At 39.7% G+C, this 19,949-nt stretch overlaps 1 protein-coding gene across 5 annotated transcripts in view; it reads right to left on the reverse strand.

The window, feature by feature from the left end:
- The window catches only part of ptprub (protein tyrosine phosphatase receptor type Ub), a 191,668-nt gene that overhangs the window by 80,786 nt on the left and 90,933 nt on the right, over positions 1-19,949 (reverse strand). For all 5 annotated transcript variants that reach the window (XM_042489529.1, XM_042489528.1, XM_042489527.1 and 2 more), the window contains 3 exons: positions 15,725-15,996; positions 4,825-4,906; positions 1,057-1,172 (listed from right to left, as the gene is read on the reverse strand). In XM_042489529.1, coding sequence (XP_042345463.1) covers positions 1,057-1,172; positions 4,825-4,906; positions 15,725-15,996 — 470 coding nt within the window. The remainder of the gene's footprint in view (positions 1-1,056; positions 1,173-4,824; positions 4,907-15,724; positions 15,997-19,949) is intronic.

Here is a 19,949-nt window from a genome sequence, read left to right on the forward strand (position 1 = left end):
GGCATAAAAGAAATACAAGGACGTGCAAATGAATACGAAGAGACACAAAAAGACTACAAAGATACACAAAACAGCTTTAAAGTCTCACAAACGGACAACAAAACTGAAAAAAAATACCCACAAAGCCTCAGATTGGAGAAGATTACACTCACAATTAACAATTAGCGGCTCGTAGAAAAACTTTTATAAAACCTGGAAACCCTTTTGACATGAGGGGGGTGTAATGTTTGTATTGTTGTTAATTTTTGTAAGGAAAAGCTTAATAAAAACATTCTTGAAAAAAACAACACAAAAGACATGCAAAACAATGAGTGTACAGTAGCTGCAGAATACTTCACTCATACTTGAGAACATGAGTGATAAAATATATGTACCTCTACTTTCTTCTATTGGGCTACCCATTCTCACTATTTTTACTGATACATGAAGTTATGAATAATTTTTATATTCAGCTAAGCTCACACACGACATTAAATGTCCAACAGAAAATAAACAAATACACACACACACACACACACACACACACACACACACGCACACACACACAATACAGAACTCTACCAGCTGCAATGCAGCGCAGCTACCGGAGCTGATTGCACCTTGCCTGGTCTAAACTTTTAAATCCATCCACTCCACAGAGTTTATAATTCTGTCTAATATCACGGGCAATCTAGACAATGCTTTCGATTACACTAGAAGCACTGCAGCACGTCTCAGAAGCAACCCAGCAGCGTTTTCTTGTTTTTATTTTTTTAAACTATGCGAAACAGTAAAGTGTGGTCATTTCCCAGTTTTGCCATTCTGGTTTGGTGCACAAATTTAAACCAGTGTAATAAATTGCCTCTAATTAAGATACTCTCTTACTAAGTAGTTTTTTGTACAAGACTGTTTTACTGTAAAGTAAAGTACCTCTTAAATACAAACGTTGAAAAGTGTGAAAAATACCAAAACCAGGTTTTCTTTTGTACTTTTTCTGTACGTTTTTTTAACATTTGAATGGTTTTGGAGGTAAAAATGCAACAAAACTCACAAACTTTTATAAATTCCACCACTGACCTCCAGCAAGAACTTCTCAGCTTCTGATGCTCGTCCAGCAGCAACACACTGGAAAGTAGCATTTTGCCCGGCATTGACCTCCTCATCTCCGAGCCTGGAGAAGTGCGGCGCCTTATCTAAAGAGACGGAGAGACACACAGTGAGATCAAAAGACTCCATTACCTTTCAGGCATTCACAGTGTCAGTCAGCTACATTAGATAACATTTTAGGAAGCTCTTTTGTTTTTTTAAAAAACATTAACAGGAATATTATCCATTTTTGTTGAGAAAACAACTACGTTTATCCACAGTTTGCCTATAATCAATTCAATATTCCCAACCATGCACCAAAAACATAAAGCAGTAACAGATTTTCTTAGTTTAAGTTAAAAGCAGCATTAACTCTCCATTTAATTCAATGTGCTTCATGCATAAACAATAATACAAAAATATCCTTACATAATATATAAAGGATTAAAATAAAAAGTTTATCTTAATTTTAATATTTTGTGTATTTATGTCAATTTTCCACAACACATCAGGATTTTGTGGATATGTACTTTCTGTCCATCATAACATTCAAATAAAATTCAACATTGGAGTGTTTAGTGTTAATATATACAGTTTTAAAAAGACAAAAAGTGTGTATTAGTATGAAAATATATGTATTGAGAGGGTCACTCAGTGTCTATTACCATAAGTTGATAAAAAAAAATTCAATTTAAAAAAAGAAAAGAAAATCAGATCAGAAGTAATATATACACAAGCAGAATGTGGGAGTGAATCTGCAGAAGAAATACCACAGAGTAAGCATCAGTCTTCTAAATTTTGACTAATAATGTCCCTGCATGCTGTGCTGAGCTGCAAATGAGTCAGTGTGTGGGAGTAGCCCTCTCACCCAACTCCGTGATTAACAATAGTGCATTGAGAAGCAGACCCCTACAGAGCCAAATCACTGGGTAAACGCCAGCAGCGGTGCCTGCCATCTCTGAGAAATGGGGTAGGACGATTCGACATGTCACTCTGGATGAGTGACAGGAAGAGATGGCAGAGCTACAGTGAAGCTGAAGCATTGGGGAGAAGCAAATGTTTTGGTCTCACACATCTCCTGCTTGGTTTTGCACAACACTGAGTTGCTATCTAGCAGAGGGGGTGGGGGTGGGGTGGGGGGGCGATTTGTTGATCTTGTTTGTTTACAGTAAGTAGTAAGGGGAGAGTGTTCACATCTGTACCCCACAGGTGGCCATGTTTCTTTTGAGTGACTCTCCCTCCTAAGGTTAATTCATAATTCATTCCTGAAAGCCAAACATAAACAAACAGCGAAATGAGTGTGAATGGGGGGGAAGAAACAGGCCCTACAGTTGGCAAGAACTGCAGTGTTATACAGCTAAATGTGTCAGATCTTATCCTCAGGACTCTTTAGCATGATAAATATTTTATTGGAGTGCAACACTCGTTTCAGAGTCAAAGACTTAGACTCCAGAGGAAAGAAAGCCAGAAATGTCAACCACGTTTTATCCAGAATTTAGGAACATGTTAAGCTTTTATTTTTATATTTAATTCCGTTTTCTACTGTGCGACACTTCTCTTCGGTTGTCCACGCCTCCTTCTTTCCCCACACTGTTCACTACAAAGTAATCCAGGTTGGCCATGTGCCACATCATAAGGCATGCTCAGGTCTTGATGAGAGTCTTAATTATTTAATGGCCACAGTGGGAGCATTCAGAAGATGCCATCTGCTGTGTCGGGGAGAAACAGGGTGACTGACTGGGTGGTACGCATACAGTAAGGGTACGAACCAATCTCACAGCCGGTGTTCATTTAATGAAATCACTGGTGGTATCCTCTGTGACATGACACCCTTGAAGAGTCTCCAAATGCTATTGTGATAACAGCAGTGAGTATATAAATATTAACAGAGAGATAACGCTGCAGATCCATCAAGCCTATGCCAGTTATAGTCACTCAAAAGCAGGGTTTCCATTAATAATAAAGTGATGCCAGTACATGTGTACTGGAAGGTTATGTCTTGGACAAATTAGAGAAATTTTGGTTGAATATTATATATAGTATATCTAATAGACTCACAGGCATAATAATGCTATTTTAAAATTAAAAGATAATATTAACCTAGCTTCTGTTTGTTGGGAAAACACAAAAGCACAAAGAATTGGCTTGAGCTTACTGTGTCCTTCAATTCGATACAAGTGAGCTTCAGTAACTAAATCAGTTTGTCTGCATTCACAGTGCTGTGTAAGGCTGCCCCCCTGAAAGTCAGAGGCTCAAATCATCAGTGGAAGAACACTCAGTCAACAGAGATTCCTTCAAGTTGAGCAGTCGGGGTTTTTTTTCTATTTGTCAGTCAGTGTCATTTTGGTCCATCAGATTTAGCTGCAGAGTGAGCACTCTTCACTTTCACGCTGCTCTTTGGTACAGGTAGCTGCAGTCTCAAAGGAAGCTGCCCAAAGGATCAGCAACATTACATTACTAACAGCTCCAACATTACTTTATCTTTTGCCTTCTGCTTAGAAGTGGTGAATTTACAGCTCATAGCAACTTAATACACAATACAGTCTCTGGCTTTTGCTTGACATATAGTGTTGGCAAAAACAGCTAAGCATAGTAACAAATAGTCGTGATATTTGTATTGGACAGCTAAATCTGATTTGACTGACATCATTCTGAGTCAGGTACAGCCAAACGGTGGCAGCTAGCTGGAGGGAGATCGCCAGGAAGTTGAAAGTTTCTAGGTAATGACCATCGCTACTAAGTACTTACTGTTAGCAATAATGACTGTAATTTGCAGTAAAAATCACAATATAAAATGTGTTTTTTTTTTTTTTTTTAAAAGGTACAAATGTAAGAGACCCCAACTGACTGTACTGGCTTTTAAGTGGTTACATTTCTTGCAGGATGTGAAGTGCACATCTAATAGGTACGTGGTTTACAAGGTGCAATGGAAATGCACCTTTAAGTGTGAACAGCATGTTCCAAGTTCGCTTGCTGTCAGGACACAGTGTTAGGCTTCATATGCTCAGAGGGAATTAGCTACACTGGACATTATGAGCATAGCTATTTAAATATGTCCGACTTCAACAGATTTTCATGGTCAAAAATCAGTAATTACTGGATGACAGAAACCCTGCTCAAACACTCGGTGTACCACAGAAGCTAAATGTATTAGCCCTGGTGTTCAGCAGTGTGACACTGAGAGAATTTAACCATGTATTAAACTCAGGGGACCTGTTTTACACAAGGTCCTAAGGGCTAACAACACGGTGCACTGCTACCATAAATGACACAAAAAGCTCTCCACTGCAGGGTTACAAAAAAAAACACCCAGAATATTCTTATAAAGCTTTGAAATGTAGTCCTTGATGGGAAAAACCCCTCTGTGCAACGTGAGTACTGACACAAAGCTACAAACACTTCCAGTCAGGCTGGAGAACATGAAAGTGCCTTCAGAGGGAGAATTCAAGATTTCACTGATTCACAAATACATTTGGCTGTCAAACGAGGCCAGAGGCAGGAGCGGCAGGTGTGTTCTCAGGTGAAAGAGAGCGTTGGCATTTGGGTGTCACAGTGTTTTAATGGCGCTGCTGTTGTCGCAGGACGCCTCGGGACAACCTGCGGTACTAATATAAAAGGTCGATCAGCCATTACTCTTCTCCTCATCCTATTTATGTTTCATGCTGCTTTGAAATACATATTCCCCCCCAAACCATCAAACTTTTTTCTCCCCTCCAGCACCTTCTGTAATTGCAATTCATTGTTAGAAGTGGTACTTACAGCAGGGGTAGTTGAGCACCATGATGTCATCTATGGCAATGTAGCCTCGCCGCTCTCTAGAAACTGTTGCCTCAATCAGTACCTGCAAAAGTGAAGAGAACGTGATGAACAGATTTAATTCATAACTACAACAGCAAAAGCATACACTTGTGACTACCCTAATGCTCTCAAAGCTGAAGTGTACGAGCAATTTTCTAAAGAACACTGAGGGCTGTGTGAGTTCTGCTGCTCTCGCCCCCCTTTCGGTGACAGACGCATTAATTACAAACAAGCCCATCACCACATGGTTGCACAGCTGCTGACCCAAAACAAAACACTACACAATGAGACAAACATGAGAAAGACAGAAACATAAAAATAGAGAGATGGATAAGTTTTTGCCTCAGTCCGCAGGGCCAAGAGAAATAATAGCTTTATCGGGAAGCACACAATGTGGCGCCGGAGTCATGAGCTCCATTCTACATTCAGGGCGCAGGCTGCTGTGAAGCCATAACAGCAGATAATACAGCTTGCACAGGGCCACGAGACTCAAGGGAGGACAAAGCTCCATACCGTCCTGTGGAACAATAAGCTGGATGAGCGGGAGGCCCTCATGAAACCCAATCAATATCAAATCACCATCCTCAGTAATAGTGAGAGAGTTATGAGACACAGGGGTGGTGTTTGTTTTTTCACAGAACACCAAGGACAGTCCTCCATCCACACGTTTGATCGAAGGCCGGCTTTGAGTTATTGTTTCTCATAATCCTTTGGCCAAATGATTACAAGATGGTTCCTATCACTGGGTCTTGATTTTTTTACTGAGGCCACCACACACACACACACACACACACACACACACACACACACACACACACAAACTATGTTATATCCTAAGAGCTACTTTGAATGTGTGTGTCTGATGTCTGTGTTTACAGACAGGCGCAGCTGAAATTGTTTATGCAAGATTGGAGCTCATTCTTCTCAAAGTCAGATAACTGAATCAAGTGATAGAAGCTTTACCAGGGACTTCTTATGTTGTAGAGTTATTACACTGAGGCTGAGTGCATGAAAATTGTCTATACTGGTGCCTATATGATTCCTGAAAAAAACAGGACTTGTTTCTATGATCATGAAAGTTAAGTCTTGATGGAGATGGTAGTTTAATCAAAAAAAATCTCAAGGTCAAGTAATTAGAATTCAAACTACTTATCATGGCCTACCTCAGCAATTTACCTCAGTAACAACAGCTCAAGTATGGAGGTTTGTTTTTAAGCTCAAAAGAAAAAAAATTAAAAAGGTATACCTTGAGCTGAGACTTGTTGCTGTAAGGATACTTATACTGATACCTTACTTACTGTTTATCATAGGTTTTTCAACAAAATAATTCTCAAATGCATCAATCATTGAATTAAAATAAACCAAGACAATTTAGAGGCCCGTCTGAACATTACATTTTCTGTTTTGTGTGACAATAGAACTGGAAATTTGTCTATACCTGTGCCAATATGATACCTCAGTTCCAGTGCCCGTACAAAAATAAGTCTTTTCTCTTTGAGCATGAAAGTTTTAAGAACTGTCTCCAAGATACTGGAGACGATTAGTTGTACACAAAAAAAAAAAAACATCTAAGGATCTTCTAATTAGCTTGTCCAATTTTTTTGTTGTTGTTGTTTTTTGAGATACTTTAACCACATCTCCAATTCTTCCCCAGTAAAATCTTGAGATGTGGTTGAAAACTCAGGAAAAGCCAAAAAGCGGACCTTCAGCTAAGTTTTTTTTTTGTCAGGATACTATTTTAATAACTGGAAATGTTATATCGGTGCCAATATCATTCCTCAGCTCCACTGCCCATACAAATAAAGAGTTTTCTTTTAACATGAGAGTTTTAAGTACTATCTCCAAAATACTGAAGACCATTAGATTAAAAAACAAAAATCTAAGCATCCACTAATTAGCTTGTCCAAAGATATTTTTTTTTTATCAAGACACTTTTTTTGATATTTAAACCACATCTCAAAATCTTCCCCAGTAAAATCTTGAGATGTCATTAAAAGCTCAGGAAAAAAAGTGGACTTGGATGTTAGTTTGTTTTTTGTCAGTGTACTATTTTCAAAACCTCACTTTGAGGAATATGAGAAAGAATTTCCCCCTATTTCTTTTTCACAAACCACGCTTTTCAAGTTCATCAGTTGTACCGTTTAATTAAATTACATTAAGGTTCAATCCCATTACACCCCTTTCCCCTAGTCTTTAGCACGATAGGGTGTCCCGACTCTTGTTGGGATAGACGTGTAGGGTGAAGTGTAAAGGCTCCAAGCTGAGTTTTTTCAGAGGCACACAAAGTGTTATAATAATCATCAATAAGATGTCTGTACAAGAGACAAAAGAAACCCACAAATGTATTTTTGTTTGTTCATGAATATAATTATAATAAATATAGTGTTGTCTTACTTCAATGTCCCTTCAGTGGTCCATTTCTATATTACAAGCATAAGAAAAGAAATCGCTAGTATGCCAAAGTCTCAGTAGGTAAATTGATAGCTAGTTTGTTGCTGGCATATGATGCCTGGAATTTATGGTCCAGCAGCGAAGTTACTGCACTTGTTACTGCTTCTCTAATATCAGTGCAGACTAGCAGGGTAGGACCTACGTTGAGAACAAATTGCAAGCGTCCTGACAACCGCAAAGATCAACTTTATCATTATCCTGAGGGAAATTTGATCTAGAGCAGGGATCATAATACAGAAAAATACATGAAGGACAGCACCAGAAATAAATATAGAAATTCCCTAGCTCATAGGATGATACTACCGCACTGAACCAGAAACTGAAACAGTTTGATAACAGCACAGCACAGGCTGTCTACAACCCATGCAAGCAAAGACAGCATATTCGCAATGTCTGGTAACATTTGTGGCATCAGGTTCTTGAAGGGTTGTCCCATTTCTTAGGGGAAGATTTAAACCCCAACTCCTTACACCTCTGTTCTGAGGGACAAGGTGGCTCTCGAAACAAGTAATAAGGGTAAAAATAAGAAATGAAATTGGGCCCAAGACTAATCATAGTACTAAAGCCACTGTAGCGGTGCAATACAGAAAAATACTTCTCTGTATTGTACAGCTACAGCAGGACATATGAGTATTAGATATTTAAAGCCAATTTTAAGTGTAAAACTACTACTTTCCTATACGTTGCTAAAGACACATTTCAGGTAAAAAGTTGAAGTTTAATACACAGACCAAGAATAAGACACCCAGATTATCTCCACTACCACAATCCGCTTGTGTTTGCACACCTAATTTAAGAGTCAACAACATCTCCAGGACCCCTGGCCCAAATTCCAGCCTTCCACAGTCAGCAGGACAGAGATAGTCTACCTCGCTGGACTTGGAAAGGAAGACGTGTGATTACACCAACAATTGGTGTGACAACAACCCAGGCCATGTGCGACCCCTAAAGGCACCTGTTCCAACACATCGTGATGGGATGCGAGAAGATTGGGGTCAGCTAAAAGACTCCTGACAGAATGAGACGCAGAAAGCCAGGCATGCAGAGAGAAGAGAGGGGAGGCTAGAGGCTGACAGAAGGAGAGGTGAGAGGGAGAGCGGGAGGAAAGGTCCTGGCTGCTGGGTCAATGTGCTGGAGAGTGACCCCGCTCTTCCTATAGCTGGCTGCAGTCCTCTGGCTCTGGGAGGAAGGCTAATCTCCTTCTGCCAGAGTCAATTTTCCTGTTTGTTCCCAGACGCCGCTGGAACCTGAGCCGGAGAACCCAAAGCTTTTAAAAGGGTATATTAACATTTCCTCTTTTCATCATTTCTACTTTCTCCCTATTTCAAGTGGTCTATTTTCTTTAAAAGCCCGTGCAGGATCCTTTTCTCTAATTACACTCTTTCTATCCTTCAATTTTTCTTTGTCTTTATTTCTTTCTCCATGCATCATTTTCTCCCTCCCTCTTATTGCACACCTGCCTAAACATACAATATTTACAACGATGATTAAAGCACAATATCCTTCAATATGTTGACCCAAAAGTGCAGTGTAAACACACATTGCTATGTCATTAACTAACATCAAAATTAGCCCAGAAACAGTGATTAGGTTAAATGGTGTACAAGGAAGAGAAAAAAATGTCTTGAAAGTCTAATTGAAGGTGTTAGTACTCTCTGCTGAGCTAAAACACTCAATAAGAGATTGATTACTGGTTAATCCTCAGTCTTCTTAGCCATTAGGGTAGGAGGTTATTAGGAGGGAGACATTCAGAGCATTTGTTTCAATAAACAACCTCCACAGATTTTTATTGAAAGCCACTTTCCCAATGAAATTTTCTTTATGCCTGTGCTTAATTCTAATGAATGGCTACTTTACTTCCAAAAGATATAAAAACACAGGAACCATCTTCTGAAGTAAAAAAAAAAAAAGTGTGACACCCAGTGATTTATGGCTGATATAAAATGCACATTAGGAGAACATATTACATTACCCTGCAATATTGGCTCTTAGAAGCAATTGTTATGTATACAAATCAAGAGGTGATTTATCTTGTCCTATAAAGCAGCTTCTACCTTTTCCACTTCAGTCAGGAGACACCATTAGACATAGAGGGCTTTCACTCACCATTAGACGCAGTCATAGATAAATAGCTCCTTAAATATTCACAGACAAAAGGTCACATGCCAAAGTGAATCTCTTCAGGTGGAAAATGCCAAAGGACAACAGTCTGTGCCTGAGAGTGCAGTTTAAATCTTGGGAATCTCAATTTGCTCTCTACAGTATTTCATAAGAGCCTTTTCTCATTGCCACAGGCTCAGCTTGCAGGACTCTCAGCAGGCTGCAGTGGAGAAAATAGGAGATATTATCAGACAAAGCTGAGACATGAGGATTCTCATTTACAAGTCTTTGATGTGCCTACCACTATCTAACTTGTTTCTTTTCTTTTTTTTAAAGAAATGGGTCTAATAAGTAAACAAGATGGTATCACAGGAGACGTTAAGAAGTGTGCTAGTCTGGTTTAAGAGATCAATCTAAAATGGGTTGATGTGTGCAGAATCCAATAACCAAATATGTGCATCTATAAAGTTTCTTTTTCTTTGAGATGTACAGCATATTAGGAAATAGGCATATCTGCAATTGTCCTGAGGCATAGATGAGAAGATCGATACCAATCTCATGTAATGTCTCCAGAGCAAGACGCATCCTCCAAGGCTGAAAAATGAAGCCAAAGTACCGAAAACTACAGTTCACCGAATGGCCACTTGAGGCTGGCTCTAAAAGTGAGCCCCAGTCCCCATAGACCCCCATTTAAAATACCCAACTTTACTCCCCAGTCTACGGCTCAATAAGGATTTAAGTTATCATAGTTAAGGGTGCGGCCACTTTAGCGACCGGGCATCTGCGAGGCTAGGTGACAACACAGGCTAGCAGATCCACATCTCACTCCTCAACAGCTCCACCCTCCTGTCCCCCTTGCTTCAAAACAGGAATCTGCAAACCACTGTGTGACACCACTGTGGTTACGTCGATTATTGTCATGCATCTATGGTCCAGAGCTGGTAAGCCTAGCTTATCTTAGCATGAGGACTAGAAGGAAGGGAAAATAATTACCCAAGCTCTGCACGAAGCTCACTAATTAAATAAGTATTTCACTGCTGAAAAGATGGTCTTCATAAAACTGGGCTGTCTGTGCAGTAGAAAGACGCTAATCTTTTCAAATGGTGCTACAGAACTACACTTAAATCTAACAGAATGCACTGTACCACACTGGTCCAATAAACGCTCCTGCTGGTGGGTGACGTAACACGAGTTTGGCTGTTTTGATATAGGTAACAATATGGCAGCCATTTGGAAACAAGCAATCTCAATTCACAGTTAAAGGGTAAGCTAAAATATGTTTCTGAAAACATTATAGGCAAGAAATGAGCATCACAGTAATTGATTCTTGGTTCATTTTTGATCAGCACTGCTTAGTTTTAAAGTTTGATCTCAGTATTTTCATCTTCCATTTACAATGTAAAAAACAATATATTTTCCACTTCCTGTTTATAAATTCTCAGATGCCAACCAAACAGTGCACTAAAATATGATTTTGAAAACAATATAAGTGAGAAATAGGCAATACAATGCCTACTAGCTGTGTTGACATTGCCAACAGCCCTAGCAGAGCTATCAGTGATAGCAGAGGCCTAGTAGACAAATCTAATGGTGTGCAGCTCAAGATTGAGCCACTTACTCACTGGTGCATCTGAGGGGAAACCGGAGGGTGGGTACAGTGTTTCCAAAGCAGCACTGTTGGGGTCAGTATGACATTACTAGCAGTAATCTCCAAATGTGTTGCACAGTGGAGTAAACTGAAAAGCAGTAAATTAAAGTTAATCACGTAATTGATTTTTTGGGATCTTCTTACTGGGATTCATTTAATGACAAGCATGTACTGGAGCAATGATTGTACTGAAGAAATAACTTTTTCGGTTTATGTTTGACATGACATGTGAGGATTGTATTAAGAAAAAATCAAAACCTATCCTGAAAGTTAAAGCACCTTCAACAGTTAGAATGTAGTAAAAGAGGGAATAAATAATAGACGCAATAACAACTTGTGGATAAGGTAATGCAAGACAGAAGAAAGGCAAGTCTGAAGAAGATTCTGACATTTGAGAAGAAAGTGAGAGACGGTAAAGAGGGGAGGGGACATGTCTCCTGCTCTAGTTGGCAGTCTTGGAGGGCTGGATAACATCTTTAATATTTGATAACAAGGTTCTCCAGGTATTGCAAACACTTCTACAAATAAGAGGCAGACTGAGAAATATGGCCATGTACACCACATGACATCTTCAAATCGAGACATCTCAAGGTGATCTTGCTTTCTTGGATTTCAGCCCCAAAATCCATTGAACTCCAAATCCCAATTCCACAACTGCGATAAGAGGAGGTGATGTGCGTGTAATGCTTGTCAACGCTGATATTATTATAAAGGACAACCTGATCAAGGAAGAAGAAGAAGAAGAAGATTGGGGTGATTTGGGTTTTCAGCATGTTAATTCTTAGTTTTGGTGATTATCGAGAATTGCTTTGACTGTTTTTAATTACATTCCACAATGACATTTTCAAGAAATAAACAGTGACAGTGTGTGCTGTAAACAAGGTATTTCATCACACCCTAAATCGTGGAATGAGCATCCTTGAAAGTAATCTCACATCTGTATCTGTGCAGTGCAAAAGGCTACACTGACATTTTGAATCCCTGCGCTGTAGGCAAGGAATTGGGAGCTCTAATATGACCTGAAATCTAATAAGAGGAAAAAACCTGCGGATTTGAAAAACCTCCTCCAAAATGATGCATGTTCTCCTGGGATTTCTTTTACTCGGAAACAATGATAAGATGTGCCTTATTCTCCACCTCTGCTTCAAAAGAGTGCTTTGCGAGTTTAATGACAGGGTAAATCTTCCTGCCTATCACTTAAAATCCAAAGTGATCGTGTTAGACTTGCTATGGAGCTGATATAACCTGAAACCTTTAGCATTTAAAGTCACACAAGCGGCAGCTAACATGCTTTAGAGGTAAAAGTGTTGGTTAAATTTCAAGAGACCTTTGCTGAAGCAAACCTGGCTGTAAGAAACTCTCATTGTTCTTTTTTTTTTGTTCTGTTTTCATGGCACTGTTGCTGGTTAACAACAGCAGACAGCTAGCATTAAGATGCTGTTGAGAAAAACACTCAGCCTCCACATTTACCCTTTTCTGTTTTGTTTGTGTAAAAGAGATCAGTGACGTGTTGCGAGGCAAGACCCTGTGTCATTCCACAGTGATGAGCTTTTTGACTGCAGAGAGATTAGCGATGTAAGCCTTGGTATATGTGACTTTGAGGGGGCAGTTTGTTTGGCTCTCTTTGTGCTGAGAAGCAAGCTGCAGCCGAGTGAAAGTGAAATGTGAAATGAAAGAGGAAGCAAAGAGGAAAAGATTACAATAAGATATATTTTCTTGAAAGGTGCCAAAACCTGGTGACCAAATCCCCAATATTAACACATTTAATCCAGTTCATTTGAACACTGTTTTCCCACACATGAGATAAAGGCAAGGTCATTAGTAGTTTAAGCTGTTCTATTAAAAGGCTGTGCTGCCACTACTAATTTAAGAGTTAGGCCTATCTCTTTCTCCTGTACTGTTTGTACTAGTCCTCCTCATGAGCCCGTTATAAACTTCCTTCTCCTAACTGGAGCCTCTCATCGGAGACCGCAGCACAATTCTGACTCACCTATGAGCCATCACTGTTTACTGGGATGCTTACAGGACTGTAAGACAAGAAAGTACACAACTCCACTGGGGGAAGAGGAAGGGAAGACGAAGAGAGCATAAGCGCTAGGTACACGACCAAATGCAATACTAAAAAGGAAAAGAGAAGGAAAGGAGAAAAAAACATGTTATTATTGTATTTATGACTTATTTGTCCTGATGTGGTGATAGGTCATAATAGTGGTTAGGGAGTCTGTTATATAACAGAGAGATCACAGTGTAGCTCTCACCGCATCCATCAGCAGGGAAGGGCTCCTAAGCAGCAACACTCGACCATTTTCAGTACACTCTTTGTTAAACATTCATAATAAGAGCAGCAGCCGCAACTGAATACATTTAATAAGGGTATTGTAAAAGTAATGATTCATACTGAAAATGCCATGAAAAGAAAGGAATCCGACAGTGAGGACCTCATTATTTGTTGCACAATTGAACTAATGAACAGTTTCACTGGCAGGGGTCCTTGCCGGCCTGTTTATGAGGGCCAAAGCTCAGGAGAAGGTGTGACTGGCAGTACCACTGATTAGTAGACTATGCAATCCTCTTGTATACTGATTTGTAGCTACTAAAATGACACCTGAAAATATAGTTTATCTAGAGCCGAGGCAGCTCTACACATCTTAAACTTAATGGGTTTTCCCACATCCAGGGTTTATTTCAAACGTATTTCTAAAAAGCACTCCCCTTGTCTTACTGTCTGTGTTCTCGTTTTAAATATGCATCAATGACTGTAAAAGAGTACTGAATTTTAACAAGACAGACAAGGGATTATTTTTCAACATTTCTGTAAATAAGGAATGGCAAAAATACTGATACTTTTTCAATACCATGAGCTTTAAACAACACAATCTCCGGCAATTATACATTTGATAGTATCAAAAGAACTGAATCTTTAAAAAAACCTAATTATATTCATACTATATTCAGATTTTTTAATTTAGACTGAACAGATTAAACAGAGGAAAAAAAATATAGACTCGTCCTCAGCCTGTAGCTCTTACAGCATTCTCTTCAGCAACAACCCAAAATGTGACTGGATGAGTATGTTCAGTGACTTTTTCTGTGCCAGCACTGTGTGCAAGTTGTTCATAAAAAAAGGAAAAGTGAACTTATTTGTGAGCCAGAAATAGTCCAGCACATATCCCTTTATAAAACCACAACTTGCTGTTCTTTTACACCACGTCACTGTCTTAAATAGGCACGGTGAGCACATTTATTAAGCTAATGGCACGGTGGTATCTTGCAAAACTTGGCCTGCTTGTTTGGAAAAGGGCTAAATAAAGTCAGGCTAAATTTTAGAGAGGGCTTGTTCCAGTAAATGCTTTGTTCCTTACAATCACTGTACTGTTCCAAATTAAAGCTTTATTTGTCTTTTTAAGGAAAAGGACATCCAGCCTTTTTTGAAGAACAATTAATCATAAAAAAAAAACATGCATTGACACATGACACATTAAAACAAGATAGCTGATCATTAGAATACTAACTGTAAAATAACAAAGTTTTTCAGTATGTGATTCAATAACTCTCCATATTGACATACTGTAGTTTTAAACTCACTTACTTTTGGTTCTGGCTTTTGGTTTTCAGATATTCAGGGGTGCCACTGGATATGAGAGATATGTCAATCCTCTCATCTAATTTTCAGCAAGACAACTAAGTTCATTTCTCAAAATATCTTTTCCTTAAACAACAAAACCCAAAAGGGTTTGACAGTGTGGCAAAGACTTCGGGGACATTGTACCTCTTTGAATGAAACAAAATTATCTCCATTTTCCCTTTGTCAAAGTGCCAAGATGTTTAAAACTTATTATTCAGAATAGTAGTAGATAGCTATTCCTCTTTGAGAGAGAGAGAGAGAGAGAGAGAGAGAGAAGTGTGTGTGTGTGTACTGTGTGTCTGATACCTTACTTTGAGATCATGTGATGTTGTTAGAACAGTGTAAGCCTGCAACTAGCCCTCTATTTGCACAAGGTACTATCTTTTGCATAGTGAAGGTCAGATCTTGCAGAGCCGAATAGAATTTAATTAAGGCGGGGGGATTGACAGTACTTGATAAAATGCACACTAGTCAACTTAATTGCTTTTTGACAGCTCCGCAGAGTTTGCAGAAAAAAGAAATTGGATTAATAGATGGATACCCCTCGTGTTCACCTAACTGTGCCATCTGCAGACCAAAGCATGTCAGGCACTAACAGCGGATGCCAGTCAATGTCCATCTACTGTAGCACTAAATAAAAAATGTTGGCGTTGGCTGGATACACCGTGCAGAGGCCTCAGTGGGTGAAATCTCTACCAGGCATGCCCACAAGAGACCTGGTTAGGGCCCTCGAGCACTAGCGTTCACAAGGGGATCAATGCTAATTAAATTGCAAATGCAAGTAATTAACACCAGATTCACCTCGAGGCTAAAATGAGTGGTGATCAACCGAGCCTTACTGTGTACCATTTTTCATCTGAACAAGATGTCAGTCCATGGGTCTGCAGATCTAAATCACTAAAATGAAACCTCTCTTGACTGTTCAACTCCTCAGCTTCATCTGATTTCATTAACACATCATGAAATCAAAGAGACATTAGTCACATTGTGGCATGTCAGAGTAATGAATTTCAAGCTGAGAGGGATAGAGATTATACCTGGTATTCATTAGGCCAGAAGGTGCTGACAGCCAGCTCAACCTGGTGCCACTGCTTGGCATGAGACCCTGACGTGTTCCACACCGGACTGCCAAGTGGACCCCCGTTGACTCGCACATATGCCCGTAGAGCCCCCGGACTGTGGCCATCACGACTGTACAAGAAGTAGCTGAATTGGACACAGTGCGTGTCGTTTTCACTCAGTGTCTGCAGCAGCAGCTGAGCACGATGACCCACGGCATGCTGGGAGGAGTTCACCAACATATAGGATCCTGGAAGGAACAGAAGAAATCCATTAGTTATTTATAGTATTCCAACTTTGTGGGTCATCGCCACAGTTTATCACTTCTGCCATCTGTTAACATTTTCATACATGTTGCCATATTCCTGCCTGAGTCTTCAGAGAACGACTCATGTTCAGGAAAACTGATTTGGAAGCCAATGTATTTATATTTTGACAGTGAGGTATCAGCTATTTAAGGCACAAAAATATTGTTATATTTTGTTTATTTTAAATCATTGTGTCCCCTCTACACCGGCTGTCATACATGCGTCAGAGACAGACGTCATCCACAAGTTGTGGCAGTGAAGCATTTGAAAAAGTTAACAAGCGGCTAAAATGCCTGCAGTGTTGAATCATTTTAAATTGGAAATTGAAAGCAGCCAAACAGAAACTTGAAATGTCTGCAATGCCCATCTTTCCACAGGCAGCGATACATTTTTAGTCAAGGTTTTTTATTCATGGATCTTTCTATCAGAACATAATCACAGTATTTGTTTTCTGAGTTGGTTACTTAAAACATGAGAGCCCTTGAAGGAGAGTCATGACTTACTCAAGTACATATTGTGAAGGTATTATGAAGTACCATTTATATAACAAAAGGGACAGGAGATACTCATAAATAGATTAGTTATAGTAAAGGAGCTCTGTATGTATAACATAAATAACTTAAATATAGCAGCAAACAACAATTTGCTATGTAAAGCTAAATTGGAGTAATGGTATCCTGGGCTTCACTGTTCTTTTTTGTGGTAGACGGCCCGGTCTTGCATGGATGACTGGCTAGCTAATTAAAAACTGCTCCGCACTGTGTTCATATGGTAGTTACTGCTGATATCAGGACATTGCATTGTAGAAGCGCAGCACCCACCCTCTAGTTTATCTGCATTTAGCACCATTAGCTCTGTTAGCACAGTTGGTCATGTTAGCACTTTTGCAATTTTAGCAAGTCAGCTGCAAGCAGCCACCTCAGCCACATCCATGTTGAGAGTTGTGTGCAGACAATCTCTGAACCACAGATCTTAATATTGTATAGAGCTCTTTCAATGAGCTAATAATTTAACCTTAACCTTGAATGACAAAAGTGTCAGTTACTAAAAATGAACTATCATCAATGCAGCGGAAAAAAACAGAATAAGGTGCCGTAGTGTCAACTTCTTCAACCAGTCTTTATATTGGGAATATGACTACAGCACATGTTTTTCAACTGTAACTAGATTTACAGATAACTGGTGGGGTTTGTATATGAGCCACTGAGGGATTTGTGTTAAGCAGACTCATATGAACCAGAGCAAACATGTCACAAAGGAGCAAATCCGCTTTTGACCACTTTAAGCAGGGTGAATCCACACGAAGGAAAAAATGAAAGCATTCTCCTGCAACTCATTGTTATATGTGTAGGCGGTTGATAACCGGAAAAGAAATGTGCCCTGTTGAATATGAAAGACACAATCAGAATGCACCAGTGAATACAGGAGAGACACAGAGAACAAGTGAGAGATGGAAAAACAAAAAAAAGCAGACAGACTGAGCAAAAGAAAGAACCGATGGCAGTTTTCCCTCTGCAAGGTGACGGCGAGGTAGAAAACCAGATTCACAAAACCCCCCAAAGTCTCCTCTAATCAGGATAACATAACCCCATTGCCCTTTGCCTAGCATCTGTCCCGCCTTGAGTCTGTGCCCGCTAACGTGATTAGCACAACAATGTTGGGAGACCTTCCTGTGTACTCATATAATCAAGCCTGTTGTCTTTGTGCTCCAAGGTCTCTCTGTTCTCAGTCAGAAATGAGCCCGAGAGACCAGACAGTCACAGCCTTGGCGCCAGGTGTCCTGAAGACATTTGTTCTCCACTCAGATGGAGTAGCATGTGAATGCTGAATTGTCAGTCAAAGAATTCCTTACATCCCCACACAGAGTTCACCTCTAAACTGAGAAACACCCCCGACACACACTCCCGAGTGTTTTCACACCTTGTACCTCACTATGCAAACACAAATACTCAGAGTTACGAGCACAAAACTTTTACTTGCTTTCAGGAACAGAAAAGTAGTTTTCGTCTTCCTCTCTACTGACTAAGTGCGAAACAAGACACCTGATGGAGTCATCTGCTTCTTCCCCAGCACCACCCCATCACTGAGAAAACACTAATTACCTCTTTAAGTGCAAATAAGATGAAATGCCTAAATTCACAGGCTGATGTTTTACATAATGAGATTGAGATTCACAACCCTTAACCCCAAGCTATAAAGAAAGTTAAACTGAGGAGCACAGGGAAGTAGGGACGGTCATTATCTGGAGGCTAGAGTAGCGGCCTTTACTGCAAAGCCCCATTGCCCTGCAGCCACTTGTCAACAGCCCCTGATTTGTGTCTTGTCCCAGGCAGAGGATCTCGGCACTCTCATTTCGCTTTGCTTAATTAGATCTTTCAGAATCCGTCTCTTCTCCTGCACCCTCCAGGCCCACAAGGGACTCATAAAATAATAGCAAAGGGCTGAAGTGCTGCAGCCGTACTGTCCTCACTGCTGGTTATATCCTAAACGTGTGCCCCATGTTTTATATATAGACATCATTAACACCTCTCTGTTGACTTTGCAATTTACTATAATGTCACGTGGGGACACATGAAGCAGTCATTCTGACGCCCTCTAACCTCTTTTGAGATTCAAATCGAAGGAAGGTGAAGTCATATAATTAATAAGGTGCTGTATGTGAGTGCATATGATGTATGAAAATGAAAATGTCCATGAATTAAACATTTTGGCAAATTAAATTGTGGTCCTGGACACATTCTGTGCAGTAGTCCTGATATACTGTGAGATAATCCATGACAGCCCATTAAATATGGATATTATGCATAGATTTAGTTCACATAATATGGCAAAATCTCATCCCTGGAGCCAACAACATGGTTCTCAAAGAAGTATTTCACCGATATAAAGAGGGTCGTCACATAAAACTGGGCCTTCTCTGCAGTAGAAAGACACAAATACACTTGAAATTGATGCTACATGACCAGAGAAAACAAAAAAGGAAAAAACCTGTAACTACCAGAGTGCGCTGTGCCACACCAATAAACATTCCCACTGGTGGTTGGCATAATGCGTCCTAGTAATAGCCGCCATCTGGCAAGAAATGATCTTGTGTCACAGTTAAACAGTAAGCTAAAACATGTTGCTGAAAACATTTAAGGTGAGACATATGCAACTCACTAACAGAATCTTGGTTTATATTTGATCAGTGCTGCTTACTTTTATTGATGATCTCCATTTCTTCAGCCTCCCCACTTTGACAGCTAAATATGGCACTAAAACCTAATCTTGGGCAAAAAAGGCAGTATAGTATAACCCTGAAATATATTTGATCAGCATTGCTGAGTTTTACCATTTAATTGGATTTCAGTCTGAGTATAAGACAGTTCTGTTTCTTGATCCAACTCCATATTCTTTGTGTGCGCGGTGGAAGGTGGAAATGTGGAATACAAAAATGTGGAAGTACAGTCTTCAGTTCGAGCAACAGACCCGAGAGTTGGAGAAACTCTGCCAGATAGCGCATTTTACGACATTTGGCTAGGAGGGAAATCTAGGGAGGGAGGACAGAAATCTACGCCTACATAATCTAGGAAAATAACATTTTTCCATGTTTTATCAAATGTTCTGTATCGGGCAGCGACTCTTTCAATTCAATGGTTTATTGTGAAGTTCACAAAATGACAGGAAACAGTGAAAAATGCCGAGGATACATCTGAATATTGTTTGATTTGTCCGACCAACATTCCAAAATAAATACGGCTTGAATTCCTTGTCATTTCAATCAAATAACAGGTCAAAGCAGCAGGTTCTCACACTTTAGAGTGGTTTTTACTTCAGTGATGGTCCAGTTAATATTAACCTTAAGGTCAGTCAAATCATCTCTACCTTTAATTGTGGACACTCTGGATAACATCTT

The sequence above is a fragment of the Plectropomus leopardus genome, chromosome 7 (genome assembly GCF_008729295.1).
Source record: "Plectropomus leopardus isolate mb chromosome 7, YSFRI_Pleo_2.0, whole genome shotgun sequence".
In the NCBI taxonomy this organism is placed as follows: Eukaryota; Metazoa; Chordata; class Actinopteri; order Perciformes; family Serranidae; genus Plectropomus; species Plectropomus leopardus.